We start from the raw sequence: 23,446 nt of genomic DNA, 5'->3' as shown, positions 1-23,446 counted from the left end.
TTAAAGAACCTGTGAGGTTTTTCATCAGGGATAGCATCTGATGACACACATTGATAAAACATCAGGGCAGCATTTAACCATGAGGTGATTATGTATTTTGCCAGCAGGAGAGTTAGATGACGTTGACTATTACTATGTGTGTAGAGCAGCAGGTGGTGGTATTCAGGATCAGTTGCATACACTATATTTACAGCATCGAGGTGTGTTGCACAACTGTGAAATACACTTTATTTAAATGTACTTTTGTTTTGTGAAATTCAATAGCGAGTAGGTTTTTTTTCTTTATATGGTTATGGAATGGAGGAGAAAATAAAACGCTAATAGCCCAGACACACAACTTTCTTGTCCCAGGGGCCTGGGCTACTAATTTGTCCACCTTTGTGTGTAATTCTACCACAACTAAGAGCACAGCATTACAAGTTAAAATCACTGACTGAAAACTAGGCAGTAGTTGGATACTTCTCAGACTGTGAATGTAGCATATTGTTCTGCTGCTTTCTGGCTTTGCACAATAAGTTTAAAAGAAATTAAACTTTTCATGGGCAGCATGATGGTGTGGTGGTTAGCACTGTCGCCTCACGTCAAGAAGGTTCTGGATTTGAGCCCAGAAACCGACGGGAGCCTTTCTGTGTGGAGTTTGCATGTTCTCCCCATGTCTGCGTGGGTCTCCTCCAGGTGCTCCGGTTTCCCCCACAGTCCAAAGACATGCTGTTAGATTAACATGGGGCGGCCTTGGGCTGAAGTGCCCTTGAGCAAGGTACCGAACCCCCGACTGCTCCCGGGTGCTGTTAGCATGGCTGCCTACTGCTCTGGGAATGTGTGTGTGCTCATTGCTCATGTGTGTGTTCACTGCTTCAGATGGGTTAAATGCAGAGAGGAATTTCACAAGCGTACGTGTGATGAATAAAATTGTTGTTGTGATTTTGCTTATAGTTAAGTGGGTGTCTGGCACCTGTATCTGCAGGATTTGATGTATTGCGCTGCTGCCACGTGACTGGCAGATTGGATTGCATTGCATTAATGAGCAGATGTACATGTGTTCCTAATAAACTGACCCATGAGTGTATTTCTCAAGTTGAATCGAGTTAATCTAAAACTTTTAACAGCCATGACAGCAGGAGGGAGACTTAATATCAGTCACAGTAATCCATCTGTCGCTATATACATTTTGTATTTATTTCAGCTGTTTGTACTGAAACAGCAAGCTATTAGCTATCAAACTAACTAGCTAACGTCTCAGACATGTGATACAGCTGTCCTAATCTGACATAGACATCTACTGAGGAAATGATTTTGTGAGTCAGGATGAGAGTGGGCGGCACAGTGGTGTAGTGGTTAGCGCTGTCGCCTCACAGCAAGAAGGTCCTGGGTTCGAGCCCCGGGGCCGGCGAGGGCCTTTCTGTGTGGAGTTTGCATGTTCTCCCCGTGTCCGCGTGGGTTTCCTCCGGGTGCTCCGGTTTCCCCCACAGTCCAAAGACATGCAGGTTAGGTTAACTGGTGACTCTAAATTGAGCGTAGGTGTGAATGTGAGTGTGAATGGTTGTCTGTGTCTATGTGTCAGCCCTGTGATGACCTGGCGACTTGTCCAGGGTGTCCTTTCGCCCGTAGTCAGCTGGGATAGGCTCCAGCTTGCCTGCGACCCTGTAGAAGGATAAAGCGGCTACAGATAATGAGATGAGATGAGGATGAGTGCTGAACAAAAGATTAGAGTTGGTTTTAAAATGAACAATTGAAAAACTGCACATCATTAAACATCGGATAACTGAATCAGATAACCGGTTCACTAAAGCCTAGGTCACAACCGGACGTACGATTTTTTGGCCGTGCGATTTTTGGCGTTTCCCAAATCGCTGCGTTTTTTTTTTTTTTTGTTCCTGGAGAAAGACGCACGTTGGCCGTAAGTTTGTCTTGCAACCTGAAAAAAACTTAAGCGCCTGTAGAGTTTGTTTGACATGACAAAGAACCTCTGCGGCCGGTCTACGGCTCGAAAATCAGCACGTCACACGCGCGCCCTCCGTGCGTTTCTTGCGTTTTTTGCACGTAGACTGGCCGTAGGAGCACGTACGGCCAGTTGTGACCGAGGCATAACTGACTCAAGTGTGAAAACAACATACCAGGCACGAGTAAAACAGAAGAGCAAGAGAAGAACACACTGCGTAACTTGTCAGGGAAGCGCAACATCAGTGAGAAATACTCACAAAACGGTTTTAGTGACACCGTACTCCCTTTAAAGACATTTCTCAATGGTATTTAGTCTCATCTCATCTCATTATCTCTAGCCGCTTTATCCTTCTACAGGGTCGCAGGCGAGCTGGAGCCTATCCCAGCTGACTACGGGCGAAAGGCGGGGTACACCCTGGACAAGTCACCAGGTCATCACAGGGCTGACACATAGACACAGACAACCATTCACACTCACATTCACACCTACGCTCAATTTAGAGTCACCAGTTAACCTAACCTGCATGTCTTTGGACTGTGGGGGAAACCGGAGCACCCGGAGGAAACCCACGCGGACACGGGGAGAACATGCAAACTCCACACAGAAAGGCCCTCGCTGGCCACGGGGCTCGAACCCGGACCTTCTTGCTGTGAGGCAACAGCGCTAACCACTACACCACCGTGCCGCCCATGGTATTTAGTAAACAAGTGAATTTACAGGACGTTCTTCAGATGAAGAGAACTTTGAGGTCAGCTTTTGAACTACGGGTGACTTTGGTAAACTCTGTGAACCCAAATGCTTCATTCGATACAGTTTGCTTTTCCTGTCATGAGTAGAAGGAAAATGCTGAATTCTAACTACATTGCTCCTTTTTTCTTTATCTTTTAAATGGTGTGTTTGAATGGTGGAAGGCTGAAGGGAAAAAGACCTCTAATGTGAGAAGGACCTGTGTCCACAGAGAGCGGATGCAGCCTGAATCCCACCTGATTGGTCACTTAAGGCCGATTTGTACTACTTCGTAGAATCTATGCCATAGATTGTGTCAATGCTCTCTTTGGGTGAAGTATTCATACTTGCACGTCTGCTCTGAGCGGCTGTCGCATGAAAAACACCAGACCTGACTGCTTTTACACACAGAAGAAGAGCAGAATGCTATTTCTGTTTCACTGTAGAAATAATTGACGTTAATAATCCCTTAACCTGGCGGCACGGTGGTGTAGTGGTTAGCGCTGTCGCCTCACAGTAAGAAGGTCTGGGTTCGAGCCCCGTGGCCGGCGAGGGCCTTTCTGTGTGGAGTTTGCATGTTCTCCCCGTGTCCGCGTGGGTTTCCTCCGGGTGCTCCGGTTTCCCCCACAGTCCAAAGACATGCAGGTTAGGTTAACTGGTGACTCTAAATTGAGCGTAGGTGTGAATGTGAGTGTGAATGGTTGTCTGTGTCTATGTGTCGCCCTGTGATGACCTGGCGACTTGTCCAGGGTGTACCCCGCCTTTCGCCCGTAGTCAGCTGGGATAGGCTCCAGCTTGCCTGCCACCCTGTAGAACAGGATAAAGCGGCTAGAGATAATGAGATGAGATGAATCCCTTAACCTCGTACGATTAATTCTAAACCAGGTAAATTCACACTGAAAACATTCCTGAAGTGGTTTAATTCGTTTGCGTTCAGCAGGATGAGCGACTCAAAGCGAAAGTCCCACTGCGCACTCAGGAACGAGGCACAAAGATAACATCATATCGTTTATATCCACAGGATTAGATGCAAGATTCATGATCTACAGCCACTATAGAGCCTCACACCTTTTTATATAAACACAATATTGTGATAGTACATTTATGATTTTCGAGGAGAACAAGGCGCGGCTGGAAATGTGATGCTACCAAATAGACCAGTCACATTCCTGGAGAGGAGCATGTCAGGCTACGGTGTAGATTCAACATGGAAGTATAAATTGGCCTTTAGTGCTGACTCTTTAAAAAAAAAAAAGTGTTGTACAGAGTATTAAAAGAAGATGCAGCGGCAAATGGAACTGATTTATACACCATCTTCCTTTTGTACAGTCACATTCATCATTGAATATATTCAATGATGTCATATTTCAAGTCAAGTCAACTTGATTGTCAAATATGCTATACATGCTCGACATACAGCACAGATGAAATATCAGTCCTCTCTGACCCACGGTGCAAACAGGCAATGCAATAAATAAAAATAGAATAATTGAAAAAACAAACAATATAAACAGTATAAACACTCTAGATAAGAACTAGACATAGACTAAACACTCGTGTGTGTGTGTGTGTGTGTGTGTGTGTGTGTATATATATATATATAAAATATGTAAATTGATGCAAATAAATAAACAGTCAAGGGCACTTGAGGTATAGCAGGTAAACATGAAATAAGCAGTATAAACAAACTAGCAGCTGTTAAGGTGAGGTAGTGCGGAATAGTGCAAATGAGCGAGGTAAAGTGAGTTGTGCGGTCCCTGAGTTCAGTGCGTTAATGAACGATGAGATGTGTGTGTGTTGGGGGGGGGGGGGGGACTCTGAGGGTGACATGTCAGATGCTGAAGTGGGGGCAGGGGGAGTGCGGGCAGAATCTGTGGCAGAGGGGGGAGGAGGGGCAGAACAGGGAAGGAGTTGAGCCTCCTGACCGCCTGGTGAAAGAAACTGTTCTTGAGCCTGCTGGTTTTGGCCCGGAGACTCCGCAGTCTCCTCCCCGACGGCAGCAGGCTGAAGAGGCTGTGAGATGGGTGGGTGGGGTCACCTGCAATCCTGATGGCTTTTCGGGTGAGGCGGGAGTTATAAATATCCATTAGAGAAGGGAGAGAGACACCAATGATCCTCTCAGCTGCTCTCACGATGCGCTGCAGAGACTTGCAGCAGGACACGGTGCAGGTGCCGTACCACACGGTGATGCAGCTGGTCAGGATGTTCTCGATGGTGCCTCTGTAGAAAGTGTGCATGATGGGGGCCGGGGCTCTTGCTCTCCTCAGTTTGTGGAGGAAGTACAGATGCTGTTGGGCTTTTTTGGCCAGTGATGCGGTGTTGTTGTTCCAGGACAGGTCTTCAGAGATGTGCACACCCAGAAACTTGGTGCTGCTCACCCTCTCCACTGCAGCACCGTCGATAGATAGTGGAGCATGCTGGGTGTGCTCTCTCCTGAAGTCCACAACAATCTCCTTCGTCTTCTCCACGTTCAGGCAGAGATTGTTGTCCTTGCACCACATGGCCAAGTGGCTCACCTCACTCCTGTAGATTGTCTCATCGCCATTGTTGATGAGACCCACCACAGTCGTGTCATCCGCAAACTTGATGAAGAGATTTGAGCTGGATGTTGGTGTGCAGTCGTGGGTCAGCAGAGTGAAGAGGAGGGGGCTCAGCACACATCCTTGGGGGGCCACCGTGTTCAATGTGATGGTGCTGGAGGAGTTGCTGCCGACCCGTACAGACTGTGGTCTCCCCGTCAGGAAGTCCAACAGCCAGTTGCACAGGGAGGTGTTGAGTCCCAGCTGGTCCAGTTTATGAATGAGCTGCTGAGGAATGATTGTGTTGTATGCTGAGCTAAAGTCTATGAACAGCATTCTGACATATGAGTCTTTTGTCTCCAGGTGGGTGAGGGCTGAGTGGAGGGCAGTGGAGATGGCGTCATCGGTCGAACGGTTGGACTGATGTGCAAACTGGAAAGGGTCCAGGGCAGGGGGAGGGCAGACTTGATATGCCTCATGACTAGCTGCTTGAAGCACTTCATGAGGATGGGAGTGAGTGCGACAGGGCAGTAGTCATTGAAGCAGGAGGGAGACGGCTTCTTCGGGACCGGGATGATGGTGGTGGTTTTGAGGCACGTGGGGACAACAGCCTGGCTCAACAAGATGTTGAAGATGTCTGTAAAGACATCTGTGAGCTCCTCGGCACAGTCTCTCAGGACACGACCAGGAATGTTATCAGGTATTAATTATTTGTCTTAATTTATGGCTTTTGCTTTTATAATATTTAAAGGTGTTAACTAAAGGACTTTTAACATGAAACTATTGGGTTTCACAAAAGGTGTGTGTGTGTAACAAAAAATACGCAATATATTTAAAGTTGACAGCATAAACCTTACATAAGTGCAGTAATTTGTGATTTACATGATTTGAAGCCGATTAATCGAGATTTACATTAGTTAGTCTTACATACAATTTTCTCACACACACAGGAGGACAAGTAGGATACGAACGTTTTTCTGAAATTCTAAGATCTTCATGAGTACCAAGTTTCTTGTGTAAGATTTTGCAAGTTTTCAGTCCAAAAAATATGTTGGGAATAAAAATATATTGATTATATGCAGGCGGCACGGTGATGTAGTGGTTAGCGCTGTCGCCTCACAGCAAGAAGGTCCTGGGTTCGAGCCCCGTGGCCGGCGAGGGCCTTTCTGTGTGGAGTTTGCATGTTCTCCCCGTGTCCGCGTGGGTTTCCTCCGGGTGCTCCGGTTTCCCCCACAGTCCAAAGACATGCCGGTTAGGTTAACTGGTGACTCTAAATTGACCGTAGGTGTGAATGTGAGTGTGAATGGTTGTCTGTGTCTATGTGTCAGCCCTGTGATGACCTGGCGACTTGTCCAGGGTGAACCCCGCCTTTCGCCCGTAGTCAGCTGGGATAGGCTCCAGCTTGCCTGCAACCCTGTAGAAGGATAAAGCGGCTACAGATAATAACATGAGATGAATCCCTTCCCAGACAACCATTCACACTCACATTCACACCTACGGTCAATTTAGAGTCACCAGTTAACCTAACCTGCATGTCTTTGGACTGTGGGGGAAACCGGAGCACCCGGAGGAAACCCACGCGGACACGGGGAGAACATGCAAACTCCACACAGAAAGGCCCTCGCCGGCCACGGGGCTCAAACCCGGACCTTCTTGCTGTGAGGCGACAGCGCTAACCACTACACCACCATGCTGCCCTGATAAACTTTTTATTTCTAGTTAAATGTACTCGTTTCAAGCTTGAAATTGTCTTGTGCTATTGGCAGCTTTTTCAAGTGTGTATATTCTGTCGAATCAAACAAATTAGAAGTGAGTACTTATTTTACATTTACCAACTGCATCGATTTTCCAATTATATTCAGTAGACCTTCATTAAATGTTTCACTTTAATCAAGAACAATATGTGGGCAAAAATTTTGTCTTGTGTGTATCTAAAAGGCCAATGAAGCCAAAGTGCTTTCATCTGGTTTACAGATCCAATCGTTCATCTTCAGTAATTGCTTTATCTTTTTTTTTTTTCCTCTCTCTGTCATTCCTCAGGGAAACAGGGTAGTGAAATGCTTAATAGAATATGAACACATGCACAACCATGTTGCCATCATCTTGTTGAGCTGCTCCACTTGCCCTCAAAGATTGCCCTCCACATGATTCAGAGAGAGGGATGGGAGGGGAGAGAGAGGAAAGGAAAGGTGACCGGAGCTGGATCATTAATCGTAAGCACTTTGTTTTGACAAATGGAGAGCAGAGAGACTGACAGAGAGAGAGAGAGAGAGAGAGAGAGACACACACACAGAGAAAGGGGGGGGAGAAAGATGCTGCAGTCACAAATCGGACAGAGCGAGAGGAGATTATATAATAGTTAAAGGAAGCACACTGTGTTTTGCGCCATGGTTTGGATTAGCAGCTAGCAAGATGCTTGCGTTTCTCTGATTTCTCTTCACATCAGTCTTTCACTACACTGCTGCACAGCATGAACGACAGAGCTGGAGACAGAGGAGAGGGATGGATGGAGGATCAGTGGGAGAAATGGTACAGACGAGGCTGTGTGTGTGTATGTGTGTGTGTGTGTGTAATGGCAGCAACACACTGTTTTTCTAGCATCGCTGAGGGATGCCCTTGACTGAGAGTAACCTTGTGTGTGTGTGTGAGAGAGAGAGAGTTGCACTAGAGGTGACAGGTGTCAGTGGCTTTGGTTTCATCTCTGAGGGGAAAGAAACTGCTCACGGCACTCAACCCTTCCTATGATTAAAGTTTCATATTAAATATTCATCGTTAGATTATTTTTGCTTTGGATATCTTGCGCTGAAATGTGCTGATATTTCAGTATATAAAATTATTGCTTTGAACTCTTTTTAGTATTTAATACAAACATTTTACGTAACTGCAGAAAATTATCAAACTGCAGTAGTTCTCTTGGGAACAAGGTCAGTCTTGCTGCAGAAACACATGTAGGTTAGTTGCTGCGTAACTTGTCAGTAGCATGAGTGTGTGTTCAAGCAGGTCTGTTTCATTTCTCATGTATTGACTTTCATGATGTTGACAAAAATCTTGGACGCTAAAGTTGTGCATGCGAAAAAAAAACCCCACCAAAAACTGCGTGTCAAGTCAAAAAATCCCAAGCCGCCTTAGGATGTAACTCGATATAGAATTCTCCACCTATTTGTTTCGGAAATGTTTTTAAATACTGAATATTCTGTTTTCATTTTTGTGAGATTTTGATTTTAATATTAGCATATTATAAGTAGGACACATGTCAAACTTAAAGCATGGTCGAAATATAGCCCACGCAAATTTGCGAAAATATTATTACTATATACACTACTTAGTATTTTCACGCTAGACTCGCAACATCTAGAATTCACAGAAGACATGTAGCGTAACGACCTCGTATATCCTGCCGTGTCGCTGCACAGTGCGTGGGCTCACATCTCACAGTGCTGAAACGCTGCTGAAAATCAAGCTCTTTCTGCTACGTTTGATGTAAATCAGACCCAGATCTAAAAATGGTTCAGAAACATGCAGGGTGTTGCTCTTTCGTGTGAGTTCAGTGAGTAACTCCAAATCCCAAAATATATCAGCCAGTGTAGTGAGTTACATAAGTGTTTAAAAAAAAAAAACTGATGGAGCACAAAAATGGGAGGTGGGAGATAAGGACAGCTTTACTTTCAAAGCTGGTTATTAGTGTTAATCATTAGAATAGATGATTAATACAGAAAAAAAATGAATAGCTTTTGGCCCTTCACAGGCTCACAAAAATGCTGATGTGGCCCCTGCATTAGTCACATGCTAATATTTCTTTTTTTAGTTATCCTAACCATGAGGGGTGGAGTTTCAAAACCTTATGTGCATCGAGACGCACTGTATAAATGTATAAAATGCCATCATAAATACTTTAGTTTACTCTTCTTGCCTCAGTGCACATGTTGGGCATCTGTGTAACAGTTTGTGATTACAGGTGAACCTGCCCTCCAAAGTTGGCGACAGTCTCATATTAATTTCATAAAGATCTTTAGTCAGCTATGCAGGATCGATCTGTACAGTGCTTGCCTTGCAATTATAGCAGAGAGGTTGCCCCCATGCGTCTACACCCATAATGCTGAATTCCAAAGTTAGTGATCGTCACTAACTCGCATATATTGGCTGGAGTGAATCCCCTCTATTTGTTCCCCTACCCACGCTGATCGAGGTTACCCTTTACATCCATCAGCAAACCCTCACTGGTTATCGACTTTGGGTTGCTGGCTGTAGCTTCAACCATTCAACCCTACTTCATCACCCGATCATCAGCAGCTGGGTTTTGCTCAGTAATTCATCCAGTTACAGTCGACTACTGAGTAGCACTGCCATGCTTTTCTTTGAAGCTGCATTTCTGACTAGGTTGCCCTCAGAATTTTGCACTTGGTGGTGAGTCAGAGAATTGCCAAACTGACTATACAGAGCTCGAGTCAAAAAAAGGAAGGTAAACGTCATAATGCAGGACTCGTACTCATTTGGACCATGTCTAAGCTGTCTGGTATCTATAGATAAGCATCAGTTCTGTATTTAGTGCCTTATCATCTCACAGAGGCAGTTGTCAGCACAGACATTTCATGCTCAGAATGTGTAGCGATGCCAGTGGAGACATGACACACTCGTTAGCTGTAAATAAGCAGGGATAATAATGGATAAAGACCAGAATAGAGCTCCGAGTATTTGTCATGGTGGATGGATGGACTAGCATCAGATATAGCTCAGCTGAAAGCTATGATGTTGAAGCAGAAGCCACACATACAGAGTTCATGGCTGTCATCAGAGCATCTGACAAAGATCTGAACCTGAATTTTCCTCCTGGTTCTCATATGAACAAGATGAGGATATCATATACGCATGTGGTTGCATCTGGAAGGCTCTTTGAGTCCAGTAGCCGAGCTGTCATTGGTCTCTGCGGCAATGGCCAGGAGCGAATCTGAATTAGCTTCCACAAGCTCACAGGCTAAGGGGGACAAATAAAGGCTTTAGATTGGCCATAATAGCCAACCTCAATATTGCAATGGCTAGTGTTAGATTTGACACAGAGGGACAACACTCAGTGCCAAATGAGTTGTTTCATGTGACTCCAGTAGAAAAGGCCTTGGCTATAAAATAAGTACAGTGTATGAAACGGTTTGCTTTATGAAGGTGCTGAGCTGCAAGGAGGGGCAGTGTGTAAAATAGGTCTGGGATGTGCGTTATGTAGCTTAACAAGGTTAATAAATGTTCATAGTTTGTTTGGCCTGGGGAAAGAAACTCCTCCTCAGCCTCTTTGTCTTGGCCATGATGGAGCAGAGTCACTTACCAGAAGGTAACCACTGAAACAGTTTGTGGTTGGGCTGGTGAATGTCCTTAATGATATGCCCTGGAATTGCACCACCTGGTGTAGATGTCCTGGAGGCAGGGCAGTGCTGTCCTGGTAATGTGTTCAGCACACCGGATCACTTTGTGAAGAGCTTTCCTGTCGAGAGAGCTGCAGTTGCCCTACCTAGCAGGGATGCTTCCAGAGAGCACAAGCTCTACTGTGATGGTGTGAGAATTTCTGCAGCATTGAGATCTTGAATTTTCTCAGCCATTTGAGGTGATATAAATGCCATCTTGCCTTCTTCACCAGGGTGAAGATGCATGTAGTCCAAGTCAGGTTCTCAGAGATGTGAACTCCAAGGTACCTGTAGCTGCTCACTTTCTCTATTGGGGTTCCATAGATCCTGAGTGGTATGTAGTTGATCTTCTGCTTCTCCCTCCTGAAGTCTAGCACCATCTTCTTGGTCTTGGAGGCATGCAGGCCCATGCACACTGCTCAAGCATAGAGTATAGATGCTCACATTTCCTTCTGAAAAAAGATGTTTGAGATTACCACATTCATGGTCTGCCCAGGCAACACACTAATGTTGCATGAATTGGATCGGTCACTGAAGTCAACAGCAACAGTCTGTTGTTGTCTGACCACCCCTGTGATGAGGTTAATTGAAACCACATTCATGGCAGTAGGGCACTCTCAGCCAATTTGATCCTTGGCTGATGCCATTTATGGTTGGTTCAGTCAAAATTACAAAGTGCATGCCAGGCAACCCTATTAAATTTGTCGCAAAATACCAGGGTCAGTCTTTGGGTCTGTTCCCAAAGAAGCCGTAGAGAGGGAAATACAGCGTATATATACAGTTGTGTACACAAGTCATTTTAGCATAAGTGGACACATTAAGTGGACAAGTATTGAATCTTCAGTTAAACAGTATATGTAGGTAACCATTATGGAATGGAAAACGATGGAAATTTGACTATGCAGTCTCATCTCATCTCATTATCTGTAGCCGCTTTATCCTGTTCTACAGGGTCGCAGGCAAGCTGGAGCCTATCCCAGCTGACTACAGGCGAAAGGCGGGGTACACCCTGGACAAGTCGCCAGGTCATCGCAGGGCTGACACATATGGCCCTTTTCCAGCTCACTTCAGCTCCCTTCAGCCCGACACGGCTCGCGTTTCGACTACCAAAAACCAGCACGACTCAGCTCGCTTCAGCCCTGCTTAGCCCCTAAAACTCGCACCGTTTTGGAGTGGGGCGGAAGCGAGCCAAACCGTGCCGAGTGAGGCTGGGGGCGTGAGCAGACACTCCCCTGTGCACTGATTGGTGAGGAGGAGTGTCCTCACATGCCCACACACGCCCCGCGAGCGCGCTAAGATCTGTAAACACCGCAAACCCGGAAGGAGAAGAATTACGAGAATTTCTGAAGCCTTATGCGCCTCGCCTCATCTATACGCTCTTGCCAGTATCTGTCCGCGTTGTCGGTGACAACAAGCCACAGCACCAAGACCAGCAACACTAACGACTCCATGTCCTCCATGTTTATTGTTTACTATCCGGGTCGTGAGACTACCGCTTAAAAGCTCACTGATGTCACTGTTTGCGCTGCTTAACGACATCACCTGATGTCCACCCACTTTCGCTAACTCCACCCAATGTGTCCACCCACTTCCAGCCAGCACGGTTCAGCGCGGTTGTAGTCGAAATGCAACTCCAACAGCCCCGCTCAGCCCGACTCAGCACGGCACGGCTCAGCCCGACTCAGCCGCGTTTGTAGTGGAAAAGCGGCAATAGACACAGGCAACCATTCACATTCACACCTACGGTCAATTTAGAGTCACCAGTTAACCTAACCTGCATGTCTTTGGACCGTGGGGGAAACCGGAGCACCCGGAGGAAACCCACGCGGACACGGGGAGAACATGCAAACTCCGCACAGAAAGGCCCTCGCCGGCCACGGGGCTCGAACCCGGACCTTCTTGCTGTGAGGCGACAGCGCTAACCACTACACCACCGTGCCGCCAACTATGCAGTCATTTATTTAAAAAAAAATTTAAATGAAGAAATAGTTTTTTTTTAAAAATGCACTCTGGATTCACTGGGCTTGCTTCATTTGGCAGAAACAACCTTCGAGGCTTTTAGACTTTATAGGACTGGTATAGGTGTTTCCTATTCCAGTCTCTGACATCTACTGGGCGATATCTTTGCCCACTCTTCTATGTAGACTTCTTTCAACTGTGCAATGTTTCTTATATGTCCAGTCTGTTTCAAATCCCACTACAGCATTTCAGTTCAGTTTTAATTGTATAGCACTTTTTAACAATGGATGTTGTTGCAAAGCAGCTTTACAGAAATATACAAACTCCAGATATATATTTTGCATATGTGAATTATAAAAATGTATCCCTAATGAGCCAGGCAGAAGGCGACAGTGACTGGGGGGGGGAAAACGCCTTTTCAGCGTATCAGGCCAATGTTTCCTTCCTGCTACGCCCACAATATTGCCTACAAGCCTGTAAAAGTTGCTGCTACGCTAATAAAAAGACTTGTCAATCTTGAAAATGTGGTCTTTTGTTTAATTTTCTCGTTATCCCCACGCAGTGGTGACAGCGCGCCGCTATGCGAATGTTCTACGTTCAGACGTACTCCACTCCCCGTCCACTTAAGTGCCCAGTGCATAGCTGCCCAAGTAGTTCCGTGTGGAGATCGTCACTGATCATAGTCCGGTTTGCCTCCTTCCTTATGCTGTATTCTTGGTAAAGTGCCATCCGTGTTCAAAGGTGCTTACATGCAATGCACGTAATACGTGCTGGTCTCTGACAATTTATTTATTTATTTATTTTTTAATGACACAGCACAGTGCATTGAAACCATCAGAGTAATGATCCATAGGGGAAGGTATGATATGCATTAGATCTGGATAGTCATGTATTGTAATTGAATGGCTGAAGCTGAAAATAAAGCTGACACTTGGTGAACATCAACTGGTTGTTTTATTCTTATTCCATAAATATGTCACTAATATAGCTTTATTATTATTATTATTATTATTATTATTATTATTAAGTCTGTTTTTGACTAAAATCACAGCAACTTGTGGCAAAAAAAAATCTTATTAATATTACCAAAAAAAGAGTGACTTTCAGGGAGGCCTGCAAGTGCCAGGAAATATACTAGAATGCATCTCTGAGAATGTAGAACCCATGAGCTTTTGGGGGCCTAAGGCAGCCCCAGAACCCCTGGCCATTATGACTAGTGTTACTCTACTGATATCTTGGTCTATTTAGAACCCTAAGGTGTGTGTGTGTGTGTGTGTGTGTGTGTGTGTGTGTGTGTGTGTGTGTGAATAATGCAATCATGTAACCAGGAAATTCATTATAGTTTTAACATGAAGTCAACTTTGATAAAGTTATTAACTATTTGCTGATGGAGACCTGAGTGCAAGACTGTTCATGGCAATTGCAGTCTGAAAATTGTCCATCGTAGTTCGAACCATCATAGCCAAACTGTTTGAATTATGTAGAAGGAAATTAATAAGCAGCAGGTGTCTGTCATTTTACACTTTCCTTGATTTTATTAAGTTGGTGTGTCTCATCTGGCTTTGCAGAAACATACAACTGTGTCTCATCAGCATAATAGTGGAAGCCAATACCATGCTTATGAATAACTTTACCCAGAGGTAGCATATATAAAGAAAAAAGCAGTGGGCCTAAGACAGAACCTTGTGGAACACCAAACTTTACCTTCATATCTGAAGAAAAGTCACCATTTACCGTACATCAACGAACTGATAACAATCATTTAAATAAGACCTGAGCCAGGAGAGGGCCGTTCCCTTAACTCCCACAACATTTTCTAGTCTATCCAGAAGAATGGAATGATCAGCGGTTTCAAAAGTTGCACTCGGGTCAAGCAACACAAGCAGGGAGACACAGCCCTGATCAGACACCAACAGTAGGTCATTTACTACTTTAACCAGTGCTGCCACTGTGCTATGATGAGGTCTAAATCCTGACTGATACATTTCATGATAAAGGGTAGAGTTGATATTCGTCTATAGTTGGACAGCTGAGAAGTTCATGGCTTTTTTTTTTTTAATCAGGGGTTTGATAACTGCTAATTTAAAGGATTTAGGCTAGGTACATAGCCACTGCTAAGAGAAGAATTGATTATTTTTAGAAGAGTTACAATTGTTTTTGGTATTACCTGTTTGAAGAAATGTGTAGGTAACACATCTGATGCACAGGTTGATTGATTTTGATGAGGAAATTTGTGAAATTAATTCAGTCTCTCTAAGGGGAGTAAAAAATTCTAATTGCTGATCTGATACAGTTATACTGTTATCTACAGGGTTAGTTATATGACATATATATGACTTAATGGCAGGTGTGCGTGTGTTTGTAGTGGTCTTTTTCCGAGTTAATTTTGTGACACTATTAAATAAGAATCTAGGATTCTTTTTGTTAGCCTCCATTAGGGTGGAGAGAGATGTTGATCTAGCAGCACTAAGAACGTTTCCATACTTTAGGAGGCTCTCCTTCCGTGCTAATTTGAACACTACCAATTGTGTTTGATGCCATTTATGTTCTAATTTTTGAGTGGTCTGTTTTAAGGTGCAAGAGTAATTGTTATGCCAGGGTGCTAGTTATTTTTCCTTTCTAATTATTTTTCTTTTAAGTGGAGCTAGTTGCCTGATCAAGTTCTGTGGGGTCTGACGGTGAGCCAATCAAAGTTGATAACCGTCAGTAAAGGTGGTTGCAGACAGATGTAATCACAGGAAGGGGTTTTATTTACAGGTGTGCAAATGATATACGAAGGCATGAGGCAAAGATGGAGTCGTGAAAAACAAAACCGAAAACGGAGTTGGTCACCAGAGTAACATAGAACAAGGCTAGATAGCACGGGGTACTACCGTGTATACGTCGCAAAGTCTTGCTGTATAGAGGAGTCCTTTTATGCACACCATGATTGTGCTCTGATCAGGGACAGGTGCATGTAATAATTAGTACACAGATGCGTGTAACAGCTCGAGGCGCAGCAAGCATGCTGACATGACAATAACTATGGGAGACTATTCATAAAACTTTGTGCAGTAGTTGAAGTGAATGCACATTTAATGTGATACTGTGGCAAGGGGCATATTATTACTAATGCACATTTTAAATGAGATGAGATAATGATCTGAGGAAGCTTCAGACTGTGGAAGTGTGACTGTTTTTTCTGTATTTAATCTGAGTGTTGGTATTAGATCGAGAGTGTGATCACCATTGTGAGAAGGTCCTATGACCACCCCATTAAACATTATTTTCCTCTTAAATGTTCTTTTCTGACAGCAGAATCTTTTTCCTGGCCCATGTCCCATGTTGGTCCAATTTGTGCAGTCTCTTTCTAATGGCAGACTTTGGCATCAACAGTGGCAAGAGTTACCTGCAGATCCTGTGCTGAAATTCTGGGGCTTTTAGAAACTTCTTTTAGCATCATGGAGCCTGCACTCAGGTTAAATTTGCTGAGGTGGCCTGACCTGGACAAGTTGGCAGTGGTTTTAAATCCACTTCACTTGTAGATGTTTTGGACATTGGAATGATTGATTTACAGTATTTTGGAAATCATCTTAAATCCCTTCCCAGACTCACAGGTGGAACTTATAAACTTTGTGCAAAGCTTCATAAGCTCTTCATATCTTGTCATTTTCTCATCCAGCCTCATGACGTTTAATAAAGTCCTGAATAGGCTGAGTGCACTTGGGCTGAATTTTCCTGTTTTCTCAAGGGAAATGTGTGGGGTTTTTGTGTGTTTTTAAAAACATTTATGCATGGGCATTAACTTTGTCATTATTGTTCTTAGAAAAACATTTCAACTATAGGCCTCGGTCGAAATGGAAAAATGCATATTCAATCTTGTAATGTATGTTGATTTTCAATTATTCAGCTGAACATTTTAAATAAGATCTCTGGTTCAATGTAAATATCATGGAAAAAAAAAAAGAGTTTTATGCAGGCCTAGAAATTCATATATCTTTTCACCAGCCAGCCGGGCTAGTTCCCTTCCAAAGTAACTCGCCAAACAGAAAATCAACTCGCCAAAATTTGTTCATGTATGAATTTTACTTCTGTCAAAAATAATGCAAAAGAGAGTCGTTCCCATTGTTCATGACTAATGTGCATTTATTTCAAGATCCGAGTATTTTGATACTGTTGTTAAATACATAAATGAGAACAACACAGAGCACCATAATATAATATCAACAAATAATAATCTATTGGAAAACTTGGTGTATGAGTATTGAAAGCAAATCTACTTACTATCATGACTATAGCACCCAAAATATGTCCAACATGCTTTCTGTATTTAACCGTTTATGAGAGAGAAAGCATTCGGAGCTTCATATTGACTAGGAATCAACTTGAAAAAAATTAATTATTTCATAAAAATCGTATCGCAGCCGAGGCCTACCCTGCTCCCACGCTTACTTAGAAGTCCTTTGTCGTTTCTGCTTCTCGTACGCTTTATCGGCGGCCTTTTTCTCCTCTTCAGACCGAGGTCGCTTTGTCCCTGTCTCTGGCGGTTTCTGTCAGGGCTTTGAAGCAGAATTTTTTTCCTATTGGTTCGTTCCGAACAGAAACGGAATTTTAACGTTTCCAGTTTTGGGTTCCACCATTAAATAGACGTTCCCGAACCGGTTAGAACAAAAAAATTTCGTTCCCGGAACGGTTAATTACGTTCCCTGTCAGCTGTTTAACAAATGGCTATAAAATTATGTCTCTGTCTCATCCAGCTTAAGCCAAATGTAGGCTAATTCTATTACAACCTTCATTAAATAAGACAAGAAATAATTCAAAACTATTATTATTTCAAATGTTGGCGATTTGGATTCTCAGTATGTCTTCCCATCTACACAAACAGAAAAAGTGCCAAAAATGAAAGAGAATTCGTTTAGTGTGTTACCAAAGGCTAGTCAGGCCCTATAGAGGGCTACCGCATGATGTCACCGCGCCGCGAAGACCAAGTACACATCTATGCAAGTACATACATAAAACAAACTACAGCTGAAATGTAGCCAGGGCCGGTTCTGCCCTAATCTGGACCCGGGTGCAACATCGCGCAAACCCCCCCCCCCCCCAAAAAAAAAAGAAAACACCAGTCTAAATCAGGACAACCATCACATAACTATAACTATAAACATTTTATATCAACTATTTTAACTAAATGGGCTATAATAAATAAGCCTGCAGGCAGCCACGGCGGGCTGCCTCAGAAAAGTAACCATTCAATGACAACTGAAAGCCTGCAGCCACGGTGGGCTGCCTCAGAAAAGTAACCATTTGTCCTACCTTAAAACTCGTTTTGCATTTTCTGCCTCCTTTTTTGTATTTTCGACCCTCCGTTTATTTTCTTTCCTTTTCTGAAAACCCGATTTGTGTCCAGACATTTTGTTCTGCTACCAACGAACTAACTCGTCAGGTCTCGTCTCTCGAGCCCGCGATGATTCCCGTGGGAAGGGCAACAACTAATACATTTTTACAAACAGCCAATAGGGAGGTTGCAACGTTCAGGCTGTTCTTTGCTCAGACACTCAGTAATGCAATTACTCACTTTATCACGTGGAGACGTGATAGTAGTCCACCCTCCCGCTCTCTCCATTCAATCAGCGAACGTCACACAGGAAGTGAACCCCAGCGGGTCATAGAAACTTGTGCAGGAGAAGAATGGCTTTATTTGTAGGCTACGGAAACTTTGAGGAACGAAATAAAAACCGGTATTAACCGGTTACCATTATTTTTAATAAGCGTTTCTGTTCCGGAACATAAAAAATAATAAAGTTTCTGGTTTCGTTTCTGTTCCATGTGAAATAGAAAAAGTTCCCGGTTTTCGTTTTCGTTCCTTGAACCGGTTCAAAGCCCTGGTTTCTGTACACCTTTCAGAAATTTCCACATCACAACGTAGCTTTGGCAGATGTAAGCGATGATGTGGCTACATCTATTGAATTTGATAATGTGATTACCGCGATATTCAATGAGATGCGTTATATGCATGCGCAGTAGTGAAGTAGTGAAAAAAACGACAGCCTGACTCGTACATGATATGATTCGGAATTCTTCGGTATTTTCCGTCCTGCCGATAAACACATCGATTAACACAGACACGGCATGCGCTTAATATGTGGCGGCTTGAGTTGACGGTGTGTCTGAATCTTCGCTTCATATATATATATATATATATATATATATATATATATATATATATATATATATATATATATATATTTTTTCAACTAGCCAGCCGGGCTGGCTAGTGACAGGAATTACCCGCCAAATGACAAATTAAGTCGCCTCGGGCGACCGGACCACCGCGAATTTCGAGCCGTGTTATGACTACTGAACAGAGGAAACTATACTATGTACAGATTTTTATGCTGTTGCTTCTCATTGGTCTGAAAACCATGAAAACAGAAAATGTTCACAGTCTCGGCCCTTTGAAGACAATTACAGAAAACATTCTATATCATTTGTAGGAGTGTCAGTGTATACATTACTGGGAAAAGTCTGGTTTTATGGACAGGAAAGGTTTGTGTTTTAGTTGTCTGTCACAGAATGTAGAAATCACATGACTGGCCAACAATCACATGGCATTACCCAGTTCTCGTCTCCTCATAAACTGATGCGTGTTTTTATATTTTTCAGGTTGACCCATGACATAAGTTTAAATGAATTTGAGGATGAGGACTTGTCAGAAATCACAGAGATCACAGACGAGCGAGGTCTCAGCCTGAACTGCAATGGCTTCGACATCAAGGTACGAGAAAATCTCATAGTTATCGGTCTGTTACTCAAGCTGCTGATCTACACACACACACACACACACACACACACACACACACACAGAGCCATCTTTAGCAGCATCAACTGTAACCAAAAGCTTCTGATCTGTCCTGTTGCTATGGAGGAACTTTGTTCTACTCTTCTTTGCAGGATTATTTTAATTCAGCCACATTGGAGGACTTTCAGACATGAATTGCTCAAGGTCCTCCCACAGCATCTCAATGGGGTTCAGGGTTTAGCCATGCCAAAACTGTAATTTTGTTTTTTGATCATTTCAGAGGTGGACCTTCGCTTGTGCTTTGGTTCAGTTGTCTTGCTGCGTAACTCTCTCTTGTGTTTGAGCTTTAGACCAGACATTCTCATTTAGGATTTTCTGGTAGAGAGCAGAACTTACTCGTATCATTCCATCAGTTACGGCGAGTCACCCAGGCCCTGAAGCAGCAAAACATCCCCATACCATCACACCACCACCACCATGTTTCACTGTTAGTATCATGCTCTTATTGTGGAATGTTAGCTTTTCACCAGATGTAACAGGAGCTATGTCTTGCAATAAGTTCCACTTTCGACTCATCATTCCACAGAACATCATCCCAAAAGACTTGGGGGTCATCAAGGGGTTTTTGGCAAATGTGAGACAAATCTGTATGTTCCTCTTTGTCCTTGTAACTGTCCGATGGATGCCATTTTTTGGCCGCTCTCTTTCTCATGATAGAATCATAAACTTTGGTCTTATCTGAGGTGAGCGTGGCCTGAAGCCCCTTATATGTTTGTTTGGGTTCTGGTGTGACTTCCTGCATGAGTCATCTGTGGAACATCAATTGGTCGGACATTTCTGGGAAGATTCACTGCTGTTTTCAAGTTTTCTGTATTTGGAGATAATGGCATTCACTGTAGTAAGCTGGACATCCAGAGCCTTAAAAATAATTTTGCAACCCTTTTTGATATACTTAAAAAAAATTTCTCATCTTTTCTGGAATTCAAGTTACGTTTATTTGTATAGCGCGTTTAACAATAGACATTGTCACAAAGCAGCTTTACAGAGCATTAAAGGCTTTAAACATGAGCTAATTTTATCCCCAATGAGCAAGCCTGTGGCGACGGTGGTGAGGAAAAACTCCCTCAGACGACACGAGGAAGAAACCTTGAGAGGAACCAGACTCAGAAGGGAACCCATCCTCATTTGGGTGATGATAGACAACATGATTATAAAAAACATGCTTCTATAACTGTGTCCTATATAGTCACAAAGTACTACTGTGAAACCAGGAAATTATTATAGTTTTAACACGTTGTGTTGAAGTTATAAACTCTTCATTGATGGAAACTTGAGTGTAAAACTGTTCATGACAACTGCAGTCCTAAAGTTAGCAAGTCAACTGTAGTCCTCAGCCATAAAAACATTACTGTAAGAGTCCAGCGCGTCTTCCAAGTGCGACTTTCGTGGAGCCATCCTCCACAGGAGCAATGTGATGAGACTCCAGCCAGACGTAGGGCATCAGGATGGATCAGGCAGGTCTGAGGAGCAGAAAAGGTTCAGCATCTCGATCTCGGGGATCAAAAGGAATTCCTTTTGATCGTTGCATAGCGAGCTGCTTGTTTAGTCTACTTCACACTGCTGGAATGATCCTATTTAACTGATGTTTAGACTCACTTAACGGGGTAATTACTTTTTCACACAGGGCCAGTTGGTATTGGATTACTTTTTTTTTTTTTCAATCAATGAAAAACTGTGTGTTTTGTGTTTACTGAGGTTGCCATTGATATTTTGTTGGTCTGAAAAAAACGTGACCTATACAAAAACAGAAGCCAGGAAGGGGGCAAATACTTTTTCATTGCACTGTATGTTAGAAACAAAATCGCCCCCTGACTTTTCATCTGTAATTATAAATCCAGGCCAATTACAGGTAAGTGAACATTACAGCTCCTCCACTGAAAAACAATGCAGTACAGTATTTACAGATGTTTAAAATATGGAGTGATTTCTGCTAAAATGTCACCAACCGGAAAAGGTGTGTGTGTGTGTGTGTTTTCAGCTCTGACGCACAGTGGAGGTGGGAGTGTGTAAAAAAAAAAAAAAATTCTCAGCTGCTATGGAAATAAAGGTTCCTCTTATCGACTGTGTTTTTCCATCTTTTTCTTTCCGTCCAAATGTCTCATTTTAGTGTAAATGCTTGTGTATTTTGTTGAATGCTCTGATGAGGAACAACAGTGTTGTGAGGATAAACTGGGCTGCTCAGGAAGTTCTGAAGATTCATTTCATGATCCAGTAAAGGTCAACTAATGCAGGGTTTTTACATTTGCGATCATGGTCATCACCAGAGTCATCACTTAACACTAGCAAGCTTGGTAATGAGCTGGGTTAGTTAGCTATCATATAGCTACTGCTGGAGAGGTAACGATATGAAAATTTTCTCTTTCTCTCTTTTTTACACACACACACACACACACACACACACACACACACACACGATTAGAGCCACTCCTGTATAGTGCCTTGGCATATTTATACCTGCGGTAATGTCATTTAAACATCATTAAATATGAAACACTCCATGCACACAGAAGTCACGTCTGTACGGATGTGCTCATGCAATTGTTTCTAAATGTGTCTCTTGGGTAAACCTGATCCTCCTGCTAAACGATAGTTATAACGTTGCCCTAATGATCATCGATCTGTCCATTTGTCTGTAAAGGGAAAGCGGAGAAACGAATGATATCGTGCCGCTCGATACAATAATTTTTATTAAATATATGTATGTAATATGGAACATACAGTGGGGCAAAAAAGTATTTAGTCAGTCACCAATTGTGCAAGTTCTCCCACTTAAAAAGATGAGAGAGGCCTGTAATTTTCATCATAGGTACACTTCAACTATGAGAGACAGAATGGGGGGGAAAAAATCCAGAAAATCACATTGTCTGTCTGATTTTTAAAGAATTTATTTGCAAATTATGGTGGAAAATAAGTATTTGGTCAATAACAAAAGTTCATCTCAATACTTTGTTATATACCCTTTGTTGGCAATGACAGAGGTCAAACGTTTTCTGTAAGTCTTCACAAGGTTTTCACACACTGTTGCTGGTATTTTGGCCCATTCCTCCATGCAGATCTCCTCTAGAGCAGTGATGTTTTGGGGCTGTCGCTGGGCAACACGGACTTTCAACTCCCTCCAAAGATTTTCTATGGGGTTGAGATCTGGAGACTGGCTAGGCCACTCCAGGACCTTGAAATGCTTCTTACGAAGCCACTCCTTCATTACCCGGGCGGTGTGTTTGGGATCATTGTCATGCTGAAAGACCCAGCCACGTTTCATCTTCAATGCCCTTGCTGATGGAAGGAGGTTTTCACTCAAAATCTCACGATACATGGCCCCATTCATTCTTTCCTTTACACGGATCAGTCGTCCTGGTCCCTTTGCAGAAAAACAGACCCAAAGCATGATGTTTCCACCCCCATGCTTCACAGTACGTGTGGTGTTCTTTGGATGCAACTAAGCATTCTTTCTCCTCCAAACACGACAAGTTGAGTTTTTACCCAAAAGTTCTATTTTGGTTTCATCTGACCATATGACATTCTCCCAGTCCTCTTCTGGATCATCCAAATGCTCTCTAGCAAACTTCAGACGGGCCTGGACATGTACTGGCTTAAGCAGGGGGACACGTCTGGCACTGCAGGATTTGAGTCCCTGGCGGCGTAGTGTGTTACTGATGGTAGCCTTTGTTATTTTGGTCCCAGCTCTCTGCAGGTCATTCGCTAGGTCCCCCCGTGTGGTTCTGGGATTTTTGCTCACCGTTCTTGTGATCATTTTGACCCCACGGGGTGAGATCTTGCGTGGAGCCCCAGATTGAGGGAGATTATCAGTGGTCTTGTATGTCTTCCATTTTCTAATAATTGCTCCCACAGTTGATTTCTTCACACCAAGCTGCTTACCTATTGCAGATTCAGTCTTCCCAGCCTGGTGCAGGTCTACAATGTTGTTTCTGGTGTCCTTTGACAGCTCTTTGGTCTTGGCCATAGTGGAGTTTGTAGTGTGACTGACTGAGGTTGTGGACAGGTGTCTTTTATACTGATAACGAGTTCAAACAGGTGCCATTAATACAGGTAACGAGTGGAGGACAGAGGAGCC

The 23,446-nt window shown here is 43.4% G+C and overlaps 1 protein-coding gene across 1 annotated transcript in view; it reads left to right on the top strand.

Annotated features, from left to right (window-relative positions):
* The window catches only part of mapk8ip1b (mitogen-activated protein kinase 8 interacting protein 1b), a 71,314-nt gene that overhangs the window by 12,111 nt on the left and 35,757 nt on the right, over window positions 1-23,446 (top strand). Inside the window, exons 2-3 of the mRNA XM_060940705.1 lie at window positions 7,634-7,716; window positions 19,179-19,290. Coding sequence (XP_060796688.1) covers window positions 7,634-7,716; window positions 19,179-19,290 — 195 coding nt within the window. The remainder of the gene's footprint in view (window positions 1-7,633; window positions 7,717-19,178; window positions 19,291-23,446) is intronic.

This window comes from Neoarius graeffei, chromosome 15 (assembly GCF_027579695.1).
Source record: "Neoarius graeffei isolate fNeoGra1 chromosome 15, fNeoGra1.pri, whole genome shotgun sequence".
Classification (NCBI taxonomy): Eukaryota; Metazoa; Chordata; class Actinopteri; order Siluriformes; family Ariidae; genus Neoarius; species Neoarius graeffei.
Note: the sequence above shows the minus strand (reverse complement) of the source record. Positions and strands in the feature narration are given on the sequence as shown.